At 51.9% G+C, this 13,156-nt stretch overlaps 1 protein-coding gene across 1 annotated transcript in view; it reads right to left on the reverse strand.

Moving 5' to 3' along the window:
• Nucleotides 1-577: 577 nt before the first annotated feature.
• LOC104049694 (tyrosine-protein phosphatase non-receptor type 11) overlaps nt 578-13,156 on the reverse strand; it is a 59,787-nt gene continuing 47,208 nt past the window's right edge. Inside the window, exons 4-16 of the mRNA XM_064470557.1 lie at nt 10,704-10,896; nt 10,477-10,596; nt 10,057-10,170; nt 9,539-9,635; nt 8,697-8,776; nt 7,846-8,001; nt 6,745-6,876; nt 6,364-6,518; nt 5,898-5,965; nt 4,570-4,721; nt 4,251-4,351; nt 2,474-2,593; nt 578-2,031 (exon numbers count right to left, since the gene is read on the reverse strand). Of these exons, the coding sequence (XP_064326627.1) occupies nt 2,509-2,593; nt 4,251-4,351; nt 4,570-4,721; nt 5,898-5,965; nt 6,364-6,518; nt 6,745-6,876; nt 7,846-8,001; nt 8,697-8,776; nt 9,539-9,635; nt 10,057-10,170; nt 10,477-10,596; nt 10,704-10,896 (1,453 nt within the window). The 3' untranslated portion in view covers nt 578-2,031; nt 2,474-2,508. The remainder of the gene's footprint in view (nt 2,032-2,473; nt 2,594-4,250; nt 4,352-4,569; nt 4,722-5,897; nt 5,966-6,363; nt 6,519-6,744; nt 6,877-7,845; nt 8,002-8,696; nt 8,777-9,538; nt 9,636-10,056; nt 10,171-10,476; nt 10,597-10,703; nt 10,897-13,156) is intronic.

Raw genomic sequence — 13,156 nt, forward strand, 5'->3', positions numbered from 1 at the left:
GCCACTGAAAGGATATCTTCACAGCACCGATTTAAGTGTGTTCTTGGAAAAAGTGACTCACCCGGACTTAAGGCAGAGAAGGCACCTCCATTTTACCCGAGGTGCAATTTGAGACTAAGCCCAGAAAACAGACACTAGTAGAGATGAAGTGCTTTGTCATTATGTCTCTGTTACCATTCAACTCCCACTGATGACACCTAAGGGCAGGGGAGAGGGAAATAACATTTTCAGCCTCATAAAATCTATTGTTACGGTGGCAAACAGGCCACAGAGATATCCGCACAGTCCCAACTGTTCCTAGCGGTCTGTCACAGCATCCTTGTGGGGGCTGTCCCTTTGCACTTCCCCTTCTCACCATGTACTTGGAAACAAAGGTTGAAGGTTTAGCTAACACGCAGCTGAACCTCTCGCTCATGCATAATTGAAAGGAAGATTCAAAGCAAGTGAAAACAGGGCCCTGAACAGTAGCATTTGGCGATGGGAGACATTCAGGATGCCCTATTGTCACACCAACTGTCAGCTGCTTTCCCAAAAAGCAAACTTCTTAAAAAGAAAAGGGGGCAAAAAAAAAAAAGGCTTGAGAATTCAACATTTATTAAAAGTGCAATAAAAATAAACAGTTCTCCTGTCCCTGTGACAAGGGACCAGAAAGACCAGCCAGGAAATACAGCCAAGGTATGTCATTGTGCTTTTGTTCAACCCCTTCTGCTCAATGCTTGGAGCCGGCACTCCAGGCACTAATACCCCAAGTGTGCAGCAAGTCCATCCAGCTCCAGAGCCCTAGGAGGTCTTCAGCATCAGCCCCACGCACGCTCCGGAGGTTCAGGCACCGGCCCTCAGACCCAGGGCTCCCCACAGAGCACACTTCCAGACACTGATGAATCCTGCAGGAGGGGGTTCTTTGGCAGGACTATTTGCAGGCCTTAGGGCTGGAACAGCAGGAAGCACTGGTAGTCACAAGTCAAGACTTATCAACAGAGCTGGGATACTCCACTCAGCGACACGCTCACCTTCATGGCACTGGTCAAGTCACAAACACGCCTACAACACCCCTACTCAGCAGGTATAACGCTTACCTTGTCATGTAGTTGCGAGGGGTGGGGGGGAAAAGAGGTCATGCAGCAAGGTAATGGCAGAGCTGCATCAAGCTTAGAGGGGCCCGGCTCAAAAGGTTCAGCTCAGATTAGTATCCGAGGCCGTTATTCGCTAGGTGTGGCTAAAAGCACAGCGCACAGTCAAAGCTGCTTTCCTACTCTTCAGCACCCATCGGCTAGGCGGGATTTCACTTAGCTCAGCATTCAGACCCACGCAGTCAAAGATGGAGATGCTCACCTCTGCCTCTCAATTCTGCTATGAAACCCACGTGCAGAGCAGCTAGCAGATTCTCAGGCACACGCATACACGCATCTGCTGTACTACAGCAGCAGGGGTTGCTCGGTGTGCTTTGGCAGGGTTGCATAGAAATCTAGAACTGGTACAGCCAAAAGGAAGTGTGAGAAGAATCAACAGAGGTGCAAATACTGGGGCCAGGCAGTGCTCTCTATTTCTCACCCTCACAGGCAGCAGAGTTACTCCAGGATTTAGTCTAAAAACACTTCTAGCTTAGAAATGATTGACCTAATGAAAACATTAAAGTGTACTAACATTTTACAAACGCCCTAAGTGGGCAACCCTGGGAAAGCTCCTAAGCAAATAGTCATTTCCATTCCTTTTAACAATTCGTGTGTAAAAAATAAGAATCTTAAATTAAAAAAAAAAAAAACCAAACAAACTGAGCCTTGATGCCCTAATGAATGTCCAGAGGCACTTCTACATAAATATCAACCTACTGATACAGGGGAGAATGGGAGAAGATCCTTCTTGTGAATAAGTTAGGTCAAGGCATGTTCTTAGGTGCAGACTCTGCTTGCTTCTTACAGTCAGCTTCTTACTTCCTCGCTGAACCCAAGGTGCTTGGGGAAGGCAAGACGGGCAAAAAAAATTGTCCGCAATTGCAGAACTTGGGAAGGGTGGACGTAAACACTGTAAATCCTGCATTCCAACACAAGAAGGAAGAAGGGTGGCGTGGTTTATAACTGGGAGAAAAGCGCATTGATAAGGTTACAGAGCTGAGAGGCTCCCAGCGTGTGAAGCCTCTCCTACTTGCCTGCACACATAGCACAGTCTTGCTCTCCGAGTCTGACAGATACCTGACATAACAGTCCAAAAAGCAGCTCTCCCCCCTCACTGGCAATGTAATAAATGTGCTTCCCTGCTGAGATCTCATTACCCCCATTTCGCCCTGTTCTCCCATCAGCTGCTGGCCACGACCACATCTTTAGGCTCCGTCAACTTTCATCAAAGCATAGCTGCCTTCCCTGACGTGGGCAGAGCCACAGAGAGCTGCACAAGCTGAACTGAAGAGCAGCTGGATCAAATGCAGTGTAAACAGACTGTGGTGACACTCTCAGTTAATCCAGGGAAGCATTCCTACCTGTACAGCCTCCAAACAGCTCACCTCCGGCTCTTTTATCGCCCTGTGTTGCTCATCCCTGAAACCTTTGGGCTTTTGATGTTAAGGTTCTCGTAGACGGAAGTTGACTCATCATCAACCCTGTCAAGAAACAAAGCCAAGCTTGTTATTAACAGCCTCACTGCTCTGCATCTTTTCCTAGAGGCAAGCGCCTAGTGGGGGGTGGGTAACGGCCCTACCAAGCTCCCTTTTTCCCTCCCCAGCCTCGTAGGTAGGATGACATTGGGTTACTCGCTGTTCTCAGCCCCTGTTTTCTCTCCCTGTGGCTGGGCCACCCCTCCTACGTTCAAATACAGCTTGGGCGTGGAGCCTTGAACCTTCCTCCACACCATAGCCTTTCGTGGATGCAAAGTTTCTGCAGGATCAGTGGATACAGTTCCTGGTATTTCCTACTTTTACTTTCTCTACAGACCCAATTTCCCTGGATTTTCCAAAAACTAATGGAAGGAGAGGGCTGCTCCAAAGGCCAGATCCAAGAACCTCTAAAGCAGGTTTGACACCCAAAGCTGAACTCACGGGACCTCTCTGGAGGCAACAGTACCAGCCACGTCGAGCTCGCCTTGCTCGGCTCAGTCCCGTGCAGACCTCCCCGCCCTCATTTATTCAGAGCTGCAGTTTCAAGGTTGGGCATTTTAAACAGGACACAAACACTTCTAGAGTCCCAGAGGGGAAGAACCCAACTGGCCAGATCCAGCAGGAGTTGGGAAGGTTCACGATGCCAGCAAAGGATCCAGATTTCCCGTTAGCGAGGTCTTCGCAGTGACTAACGCGCCGCCGGACCAGAGCGGCTCTGCCTGCGCGGCGCCCCGGGAGCCAAGCAGCCCCTTCCCTGCCTCCTCCTGCCCTCTCCCGGCTCCCAGGGCGGCAGCCGCCCGAGCCCCGGCCCGGAGCGCCCCGGCTGCTGGGCCCGGCTCTGGCTCTTCCCGCAGAGGCAGCTCTGGGCACGGTGTGCTGCCAGGCACAGCAGGAGCCGCCAGCACGCCGGCGGCTGCCAAACACCCAGAGAAGGTGTGACATCTCCTTTTGCTCTCTCCTCTTCAGTTGGATTTTTCATTCTGCATGAGCCCAGCAACAGCATTCCTGCCTCCACTTTAACACCCACGCCTCTGCTCCTGCCTAGCCGTCTTTTCTTTCAAAACCAGTACTGCAATTCAAGGTGCCCAAAATCTCTGATATTATATAACTGACATATGTCCCTACCCACTCACCTTCAACTTAGAACCCCTCTCCATCACTCACTGGTATCCCATTACTTGGGACAAGAGGGAAAAACATAATTTGGGGTGTTTTATCTCTGCTTATGTAAGGAACTCATGCTACTTAGCACATGCTCCCTTTCCACATGGGTGCGAGTCTACCTCCCTCTGCTCTCTTCTCATCTTCTTTCAGATTTTGCTGTAACAGTCCCTCGGTGGCAGTAGCACGGTTCAGCTGAGTCTCCAGAGACATTCTCCAGAGGCAAGGATATGGGGCACTGCTCGCTGAAGGCTAGGATCTACCTCCTCCTCTCCTTTCCAAAAGCGTAGCACACAGGCAAGGTGGGCTGCTACCACCACTGCTGGCAGCCTGGTGGGATCGCCTGTTCATTTTTAGCCGTTCCCGTACGATAGCCAGCAACTGGTCAGGTTTCAGGTACGGGAGAGGCAGGCTGGCAATGGATAAATACCAGGGCCTTTGCTCAAGCTGTCCTCGCTACTGCCACAGAAGTTCTTAGCCCTGGCGGAGACATTCAACTTACACAGGCTGGGCCCGTGGTGAAGGGGGCTGCCCTTTGGCTCTGCCTTTTTCCATAGGAGAGTGGCCGATATTCAAGTAGTCTCGCTCTTTCCTTTTATTCCTCTGAAAGAGAAAGCAAAGACAATAAAGCCCCACTCAAAGCAGATACAGAAGAAAGCCTTACAAGATCCCATATGCCAGCAGAGCAGCAGTGGCTGTGGCTTTATTTCCATGTGTTCAGGGCAGTATTTGAGCTCCAGGGAGAAGGTGGGCGTGGAAGCGGTGTTTGGTGTGGGCCAAGTTCTACCCTTGCTTTTCCAACCAAGCTGAATGGAACTCACCTGTTCTTCTTCCAACCTCTTCTGCTCAGCCTCAATGTACTGCTGAACAGCCATGTAAACAAACTTGTACTGTGCCTCTGTCTGCACCATGCCCGAACGCTGCCTGCGGACCATCTGGATAGTTTTGGGGATGTCAATGTCGCAGTCCAAACCTGATCAAGAGCAAGAAGATGAGGTCTAGGGAGTGGGAGTTAGGCTGAAAAAATTATTTCCCTTTTTACACGGAGTCCCATGGAGAGGACAAGGGGGGATGGACACAAGTTGCTCTTGGGGACATTCCGATGGGACATGAGAGGGACATTTTTCACAGTGAGGACAGTCACCATTGGAATAATCTCCCCAGGGAAGGGGTTGGCTCGGCCATGTTGGGCACCTCCAAGAGTCACTGGACAGGGTGCTGGGCCATCTTGTCTAGGCTGGGCTCCTCCCAGTTGGACTAGATGATCCCTGAGGTCCCTGCCCACCTGGCATTCTGGGATTTCCTTAGGAAAACTTTGAAAGCTTTCAGTATCTTGCTGAACACAGGGTCAGCAAAGCCCTGGAAAACTGTGAGAGGATTTGGTGCATCCCTGTGCCCGCAAGCTTTTTAATTTTCTTTTTTTTTCCCCTGCCAGAGCACCTTGGACTGAGAACGGCTGAGGCAGGGCTGAGTTGCATGGAGCAAGGGGAGGGGGAATTAGGGCTGTTCTGCAGCAGCTTCCTACAGATCCAGACTTGCCACCCGTGTGCAGGGTTTATGAAATAGATACAACCATTGCTGCAGAGGGTCTACCTGCCTCAAGGCTCCCAGACCAGACCCAGAGACAACATGGAGAGTTCCAAAACAGCTCTAGAATCGCAGGTAAGGGTGACAGCCCTTCTACGCAGAAGAGTTCGGGGGACTTATTTCTGAAAGGGCTACTGGAGTTACATCCTTACTGAATATGTTTACCCCAACCCACCCTCAGTAAAAGAGGGTTTTCCAGGAGACCTTGAAATCCTGGACCTATTGATGCCAACGAGAAGGCTCTCCTGTGCTGTGTTGCTAAAGTATCTCCCTTATTAGAGGGCCGTCCACGTGCACACTCACGTGGAGAGGGTTCACACTTCATTACGACAGAGCTCCATTTCTTGGCCCGCAGAGAAACGGGGAACTGGGCACAGTACACAAGTCCTCCTCACCCTAGGCTAAGCCTATGCCCACTGTTTCCTGGACAAGTCAAACCCACTGCTTGGAGGTCATATACCCACTGCTTGGAGGTCATGCACCACACTGCATCAGAGCAGGGTTATCCCATAACTGGTCAGAGCAAGGCAAACGGTGAAACCCATGACACAGGGAGACGTACCTTGCCTGTGAATTATATCCACCAGAATATCTATCACTATGATGGTGCCTGTACGTCCTATTCCAGCACTGGAAAGAGAAAAGATAAAAATAATTGCAGGAAAAAACACTCCTCAGAGTTAGTTAGCTCAGCTCCCACACTCATCTGCATGCCTGCTCCATCTTGGGCAGATTTGGCATGGCTGCTATAAGATAAGCCCAACCAAATACTAATCTTTAGGAGATCAGAGTCTAGCAGGCTGCATCAGAGCTACCAGCTCCAGATCAGGCCCGCTCTGCCCTGGCCTATCACCAGTGAGGATCTGGAGGAGGGCTGTGTTTTCCCATGTGTACCCTTCTATCCTGGTCACCCACCATCAGCTCATATGATGACCCAGCTGCAGTAACGACCCAGTAACAGAAAAGAGGAGCCATTTTTATTACCCATCCCCACTAGAGCGCCCTGCTGGCAGCCCACTGGTTTGTACCTGCAGTGCACTATGATCGGCCCCGTGTCTGGAATGCTTCGCTGTGCCCGGTTCACTTGGTCCAGAAAGCTCAGAACCCCTCCTGGTTCATTGGGCACCCCGTGGTCTGGCCAGCTAAAATACTGGTAGTGCTTCACCAGCCTCGGGCGCTTATCCTGCAGGAAGCAGAGACCCAGCACCTAGTCAGGAAAACCCTCCTACAAGGGGGCTTCTCCTTCCTTTCTTTTTATCAAAGCTGGGGCAAAGTGGCCCAGAACTTAAGCAGTGGGGCCATTAAGTAAAAAAAAGAACAAAACAAAACACAACAAAAACCAAAGAGAAAAGCCACAGCTCCTCCCTGGGGGTTCCAGCACAGCGGGTGGGCAGCACCAGAGGACTCACCCTGTCGGTCCGCAAGATCTCCAGCTCCCGAAGGTAGTAGCCCTGGGCCTCACGCTCGCTCACGTTTCGCACACAGATGCGCCCGTATTCCTTGGTGCAGCTCTTGTCCGGCCAGTAACGGAAGCATTTGTTCTGCAGCAACATCAGAGAGCTGCTCATTAGTCGCGGCTTGGGAGCTGGAGGATGAACCCCTGAACACCTTGCTCAGGGGTGCTGCTGCCTTCTCAAAGGGTGTGTAGCCCCAGCGTAGAGGTTTAAAGGAGAGCCATACACACAGAGCATTTCCTTTGAACTGGGGCTGTACTGGAAAGGGCTGTTGCTATACGAAGGACGTGGTCCCTAGGGGAATCGCCCTTCTCAGCTAACCCCAGCCTCACGTAGGCATTGCTTTGCCAAAGGCATAGTCTTGACACACAGCACCTGAGCTGTTGGTCTGGTCATTGCCTAACTCCTGAGCCAAATCTCCATCCCAAGGGACGGCACAGCCTGTCTGTACCCTCCTGCCCTCCCCCCTTTGCTATAGCGACTTTGCCAGTACAAAAGAAAGCTTGTGAGTAGAACTATCTTTGTCTCTGCACTAGGCTGATGCAAGCACAGCCTCCCCCACGTCCCTAAGCAAAACTGCTAGTGCCAATCATCAGCTCCTCTCTTCACTAGGGAAGGCTCTTCTAGTAAATTATTCTGCATGGAATTTCACTGTATTCCCTGGTCCCTGCCAACCCACTCTTAGTGAAATGCATACAGGTGGTACACAGGTTGTGTAATTACTTTTGTCCCTCACACAGCTTGCAACACCCCCTCCCCTCTTTCCAGCTCGCTGTAACAAGCACAAGGCTTTCCCTCTCTCTCTTTCTGCCACCTGCAACTCCCCAGAGCCTTGAAGCAAGTCATATGAGGGACACCCTGTTAATATTTAGGGGTCTGGGGAGATGGGCTGTGCAGAGCAAAGCGGTGTGTTTCTTTCGTGAAGAAGAGCTAAAGCAACGTTAAAGACAGAGAAGAAACTATATGAAAGCTAGCCAGGCACAACTCCACTAGGCACTATCAGTGCTAGCAGCAGGTAACGCTCAGGCCTGGGGGCAGCACCCTGCAAGTGCTCACCCTGCCCCGCTCCACCTCCTTGGTTGTCATGACAATGACGTGACTGTTCTCTTGATACACCATGGCCCAGAAGTCGTTCACTGTCGTCTGCAGGCAGCCCTGGGTGGCTATGTAGATCTTGCAGTGCTCCGAGTTCCTCCCATCGTCAGGGATGCTCTGAGGAGCAAAGAAGAGGGGGGGGGGGAAAAAGCCAACGATGCTGGAGTGAGGAATTGAGAATTGCTTTCGTGCACCTTCAGCAGCGAAGTCAGCACACCTTGCCACGCAGGATTTCTGAGCTAGCTGATTCTCCTGTATTCATCAGAACTCTGGACACGAACCACTCTCATCGCCAGCTTCGACAGAGCCACCACCAGAATGGTCTGCCTGCCTCCGGGGACCTTTACGCTGCTGTAACGCACGTATCCGCGCAGCAGGCGCGTGCCAGCGGGCAGCTGCGCAACTGCAGGTTGGACGTGGCTGGAATGAAGCCACCTTGAAGGTTTCCCAAGGGCTGGTGCTTAAGTGCCAGAGCAGCACTGCTGGAAATACAGCTTCAAGCAGCTCTTGGCTTACAGGTGACAATTATAATTTGACCTCAGAGATAATGGTCAATGACAGAGAGTCTGAGTCAACCCCCAGGACCTCCTGAACTGGTAAGGAAAGGAGGGGACTGAGAGAAACTCTGAGACAGAGGCAAATAGGACATGGTAGAATGGTGGGATCAGTAAAAAATCCAGTGTTTGGCCTGGACCCAGTGAAAGATGCTGGTCCTGGCAGGCCATGCCCTCAAGACCATTACTGCACTTACCCACCAGAAACCTAGCACTGGGCTGAAGGCAGCCCCCACACGTCTTCCCTTTTCCAAGTACCTTGATATAGTTGGCGTTGATGTAGTCAGATCCAGGCACGCTCTCATCCGCGTCTCGGAGTGCCACCCGTGTGGTATCAACTGAAGGAGGAGAGAGTCCAGAATGAACACGGGAGTGACTCACGCGCACGGGCTTTGCTGCAGGGTAGTCACAGTGGCTCCCAGCAAGGGCTCCCCCAAGGCTCTTACTATGAAGTCTAGTATATTATACTATTATTTAGTATATTATATATATAATTATATTTAAGTTTTAATTTTAAAATTTTGAATTTTAATTTTTATTACATTCAAAAGAAATTTATTTTAAATTAAAATTATATTTAAAATTTAAAATTATTTAATTTTTTATAAATAAATACGATTTGCATTATATATAAGTCTACAGTATTACCCATGAAGGGTAACTACTGCAAAAGAGGGCGTAAAACGCTCCCCTAATGACGGCAGTAGCCCACACTACCCGTCCCACAGCTATGTTGCTAATCTAGTAACTTGGATGGATCTTAGTGATACGGAGTGTTGCAGGCTGGCCTGAGCTCAAGTTTTCCAGTATTTCCTTCGGAGGTTCTACCTCTGGCTCCGTGTGGCTTTTGAACCACACCTGAGAGCTGAAGCATATTGGGACTCACAGCACAAAGAGAGGAGCGTGATTTACCAGTAGTTTCCCATGCAAAAGGGAAGGACCAGGTTAGAAAGGGGATGGAGAAGGCCACTCCACTAGGACGGCGCACCCTTCTCTCCAGCACAGCTATGAACAGAAAGCCCTGCTGGGTTAACTAGTCCCAGAGAAGGCTGCAGAAATGGTGGTGAAAAAACCCAAACCAGTATTCAGTGTCTCCTTACAGGGAAGGATGTTCTTGTAGCGATTCTTCGCCTTATTTTCTGGTCGCTGTCCCTCCTTCCTGGGGTAGAGGAGCTTGCACTCTTGCTGCTGCAGCATCTGCGGAGCAGAGTACACAAGAACAAACTGTTCTGGCCAGATAAGGAGAGTCAGAGGCAAAGGGAGGGCTCTTTTCACAAGCCATTTGGCTTCCTAATGCTGAGGAGAGCAGAGGGAGTGCCTGCGGGAAGGGAGAGGGAGCCAAGAAGCAGCTTGATGAGAGGATTAATGGGGGAGAAGGCACAAATCCCTGCAGGGAACAAAAGGTTCTAGGATGAGGAAGGAGAAACTACCTTGGACATGAGAAAAAGCAATGAAAACAAAGGACCAGGAAATAACTCAGTTGAACACAGAAGACAGGGAAAGGAGCAACAGTGCTGAGAAGAGCTCCCCAGTGCCGGAAAACCACAACACTCCCATGCAAATATGATAATTTTCACCCACGGGCACAAGTGGGACAGAGCACAGGAGCATCCCGTACCTCAAACTCTTCCCAGAACCCTTGCTTGGCCTTCTCACTGTGATCTGCCATTTTGTTCAGCTCCTTCACTCTGTTTTCAATGTTAGCGGCATTGATGCGCGTGGCATTGAATGGCTGAAAGACAAATGAAGACAGAATAGAAATCACTTTCAAGAACAGAGAGATAACTTTCCCCTTGAAAAAAAACCAAAAGAGTTCATGAATCCCTGGGGGTATTGGCAGGTTTTGGCTCCATTCCCAAGGTCTTGAGTGCAGGGCCAGGGACCTCTCTGGAAAGTGTGAGCCTGGACAAGCATGACAAGGAGCCAGCGGGATGTTCTAGGGGCAGGGAGTTCCCAAAGAGCAGGGGCAGATCCGTGCACTCCCCCAGGAATTTGGGCAAGCCCAGTACCAATAAATACATGCTAGAGCAGCTATTACCTGCTTCAGATGAACCACAGCTCCAGATTTCTCCACCATGGGGTTTTTCTTGTAGTGCTCCACCAGGTCTGTGAGCGTGTCAAACCTCTCTCCACCCCCCACGTCATACTTCCCGTCCGGCTGCGGGAGAGAATGACAAAACCAGAGAGACTCGCATGCCCCAGCTCCCAGCTGGGTCACCGACCCCGCACCTCCCGCAGGGTGAGCGGGAACGGCCCGTTTCGCACCTGGTAGTGGATCATCACGTGGGTCACGTGGGGTTTCCTGTCTCCAGTCTCCATCTTGTCCTCATTCGTCAGCACCGACAACACAAAGTCTCCCGGTTTGCTCTGGCTCTCCCGCACCAGAAAGCTACCTGGTTTCCCCTTCTCCGTCAGAAGCTTCTCTGCCTCCTTGCCAGTGAGGTGCCCATGGTACCACCTTGGGGAGCAGCAATGGAGACCAAGGTCAGCTCAGAAACGCACAGAGCACTGCCTTTAGGCACGAGCTACACTCGCTGCTGGGGATGGTGTGCAGGGGAGACCCGTTTCTAGGCTCCCAACCTGGCTGCTCTCCCCACTGGCACTAGACCGGCTTGAGTTATTTTAGAAACAGTCCCCAGTGACTTCCCTCCAACTCTTTGCAATGTCACATCAGCCCCTTAGTCTGAGACTGGAAGTGTCAGGACTTTGCCCAATCCTCCAGCCAAACGTGAAACGGCATCAGTATATTGAACTGCCACATGATGTATGACAGCACTGTCATCTAGGGATAGCTTCCGACAAAGCTACAAGAAACATGATTCTGGCAGCTCTTACTCGAAGGTGGCTGCATTTTCCTGTATTTTTTTCAATGTGGAAGAAAAAGCAGAACACTTGGAGTCAGCAGGCTGTAGCCAGACGGTATCAGACACAGAGCATGGACAGACTGACCGGGAACAGGATGATTTGACACAGTTTGGGAAGGATTTTCAGAAGGGTCCTCCTCGCTGTAGTTACTGCTGCTCCCCTTACAGATCGCTAACCTCAGCTCAGGTCTGGCTGAAGGCCCCGCCTGGAGTGGCAAAACCAGGCTCCCCACCATGCCCAGGAGGCTTCTCCCCCTCCAACCCTCCCCACGGCCACGTCTCCGGCCAGGGGCAATTACAACGCGCAGAGGGTTGTGCTGAGCTCTTCCCAAGCCTCACTGCGCAGGCACGAGCCGCTCCACCTCTCCGTACACCTTGTGTGCACGTGCCCCTGTTTCTCCACCTAATCCCTCATAATCCTTTCTCCTGCTCTGCTGACACACTTACACTGCAGTCCCAGTGAAACGTAGGCTATCTTTCGACCGGCTCCGTCAGAAGCCTGGAGCACTCTCGCCACGAAGCCTTGGGGTTAAGCACACGATAACCCGGCCCGTTCCTGGGCATGCCCTCCGCCGCTCAGCCGGCGGCACTGTGGTGCTAGCTGGGTGCTCTGCCTGCAGCTCACCTGGCCTGTGCTGCACAGCAGCTCGGCGAGGCAGCACGTCTCACCTGCCCGCGCAGCGGCTGTCCAGGGCAGCGTGCTTCGCGGGCTAGCGCTCTGCGACAGCCTTCCACCGACACAAACAACAGTTTGCAATGAAGCAGAGTTTCCTTCTGCCTCGGAGCCTTCGATCCCCACACTCCGACACTCAGCAATGGCTCTGGGCAGGTGCCACAGGTCCCACTTTGAAGACGCTGGCTCCTGGCCGGCCAGCCAAGCTGCCAGGAATTCAGAGAGGCTCAAAATAACCTTCCGGGGGGATGCAACGGCATCATGTCACGTCTCAGCAACTTTGTCCCAGAGGACAAAGTTTATAGGACAGCAGTCAGTGATGCTGGGCCCTTCGAGTCCCGACTCAGCGTGTTGCAAAGGCAGCCATTTCAAGCCTGACTGGGAAGAGCTGTAAAGAGCAAGACTCGTTCCTGCAGGCTGGCGAAGGCGTTAGGATCACGGGGCTGCGCGAGTCGCGCGGCTGCAGAGGGCAGAACGGCCCACGTCTGGTGAAGCACCTTGGTGCCTGCTTACAGCGCTGCTGCTATTCGGGCTCAGGTCTTGGAAACACTGCTACCCTGACGCATCCCGCTATATTCTGACACTGGCGTCATTTTGTGTATTTAGAGGACTTAGACCCTTCTTCCCTCTCTTCTTCCAGATGCCACCAGATGTGTGGTCTGGAGAGAAGTCTTTATGGAGCTTCCTTGCCAAGCCAGACTCTCCTTGGCGGGAGAGGAGGGGAAAACCCAGCTGAAGGGGGTTTCCATTTTTCCAGAGCTTCTACTAATGCGAGCGGCTGCCCGGCCGCTTTTCACATTGCGATCTGGAAGGAGCAAAGAAACCTCCCTGGCAACAAGGGAGCACATGAGTTGGAGGGACTTCCCAGCACCTCGGCCCGGCCGGCTCACATGACAGCGGAGGGAGCACCTCTGCTCCATTTCAGGAACCGAGACTAGCGACAGCTTCGCCTTACCCCGGCTGCTAAAGTTAGAGTAATTAGGGGCCTGCTTTGGCATCGCCAGCCGCCTGACTAGGCATTCCCCTTTCCAACCCACCATGTCAGCCGCTGCGTATGACGCTGGGGAAACTGAGGGGGAGGAAAAGGAAAAAAGGGGTCACTGGAGTGTCACAGATGAAGGGCAAGAAAGCAAGCCGCTCATCGCCTGGTGGAAACACCCTGAGGTAGCCTGAGGCAAGCC

This window comes from Phalacrocorax carbo, chromosome 20 (genome assembly GCF_963921805.1).
Source record: "Phalacrocorax carbo chromosome 20, bPhaCar2.1, whole genome shotgun sequence".
NCBI classification, from domain to species: domain Eukaryota; kingdom Metazoa; phylum Chordata; class Aves; order Suliformes; family Phalacrocoracidae; genus Phalacrocorax; species Phalacrocorax carbo.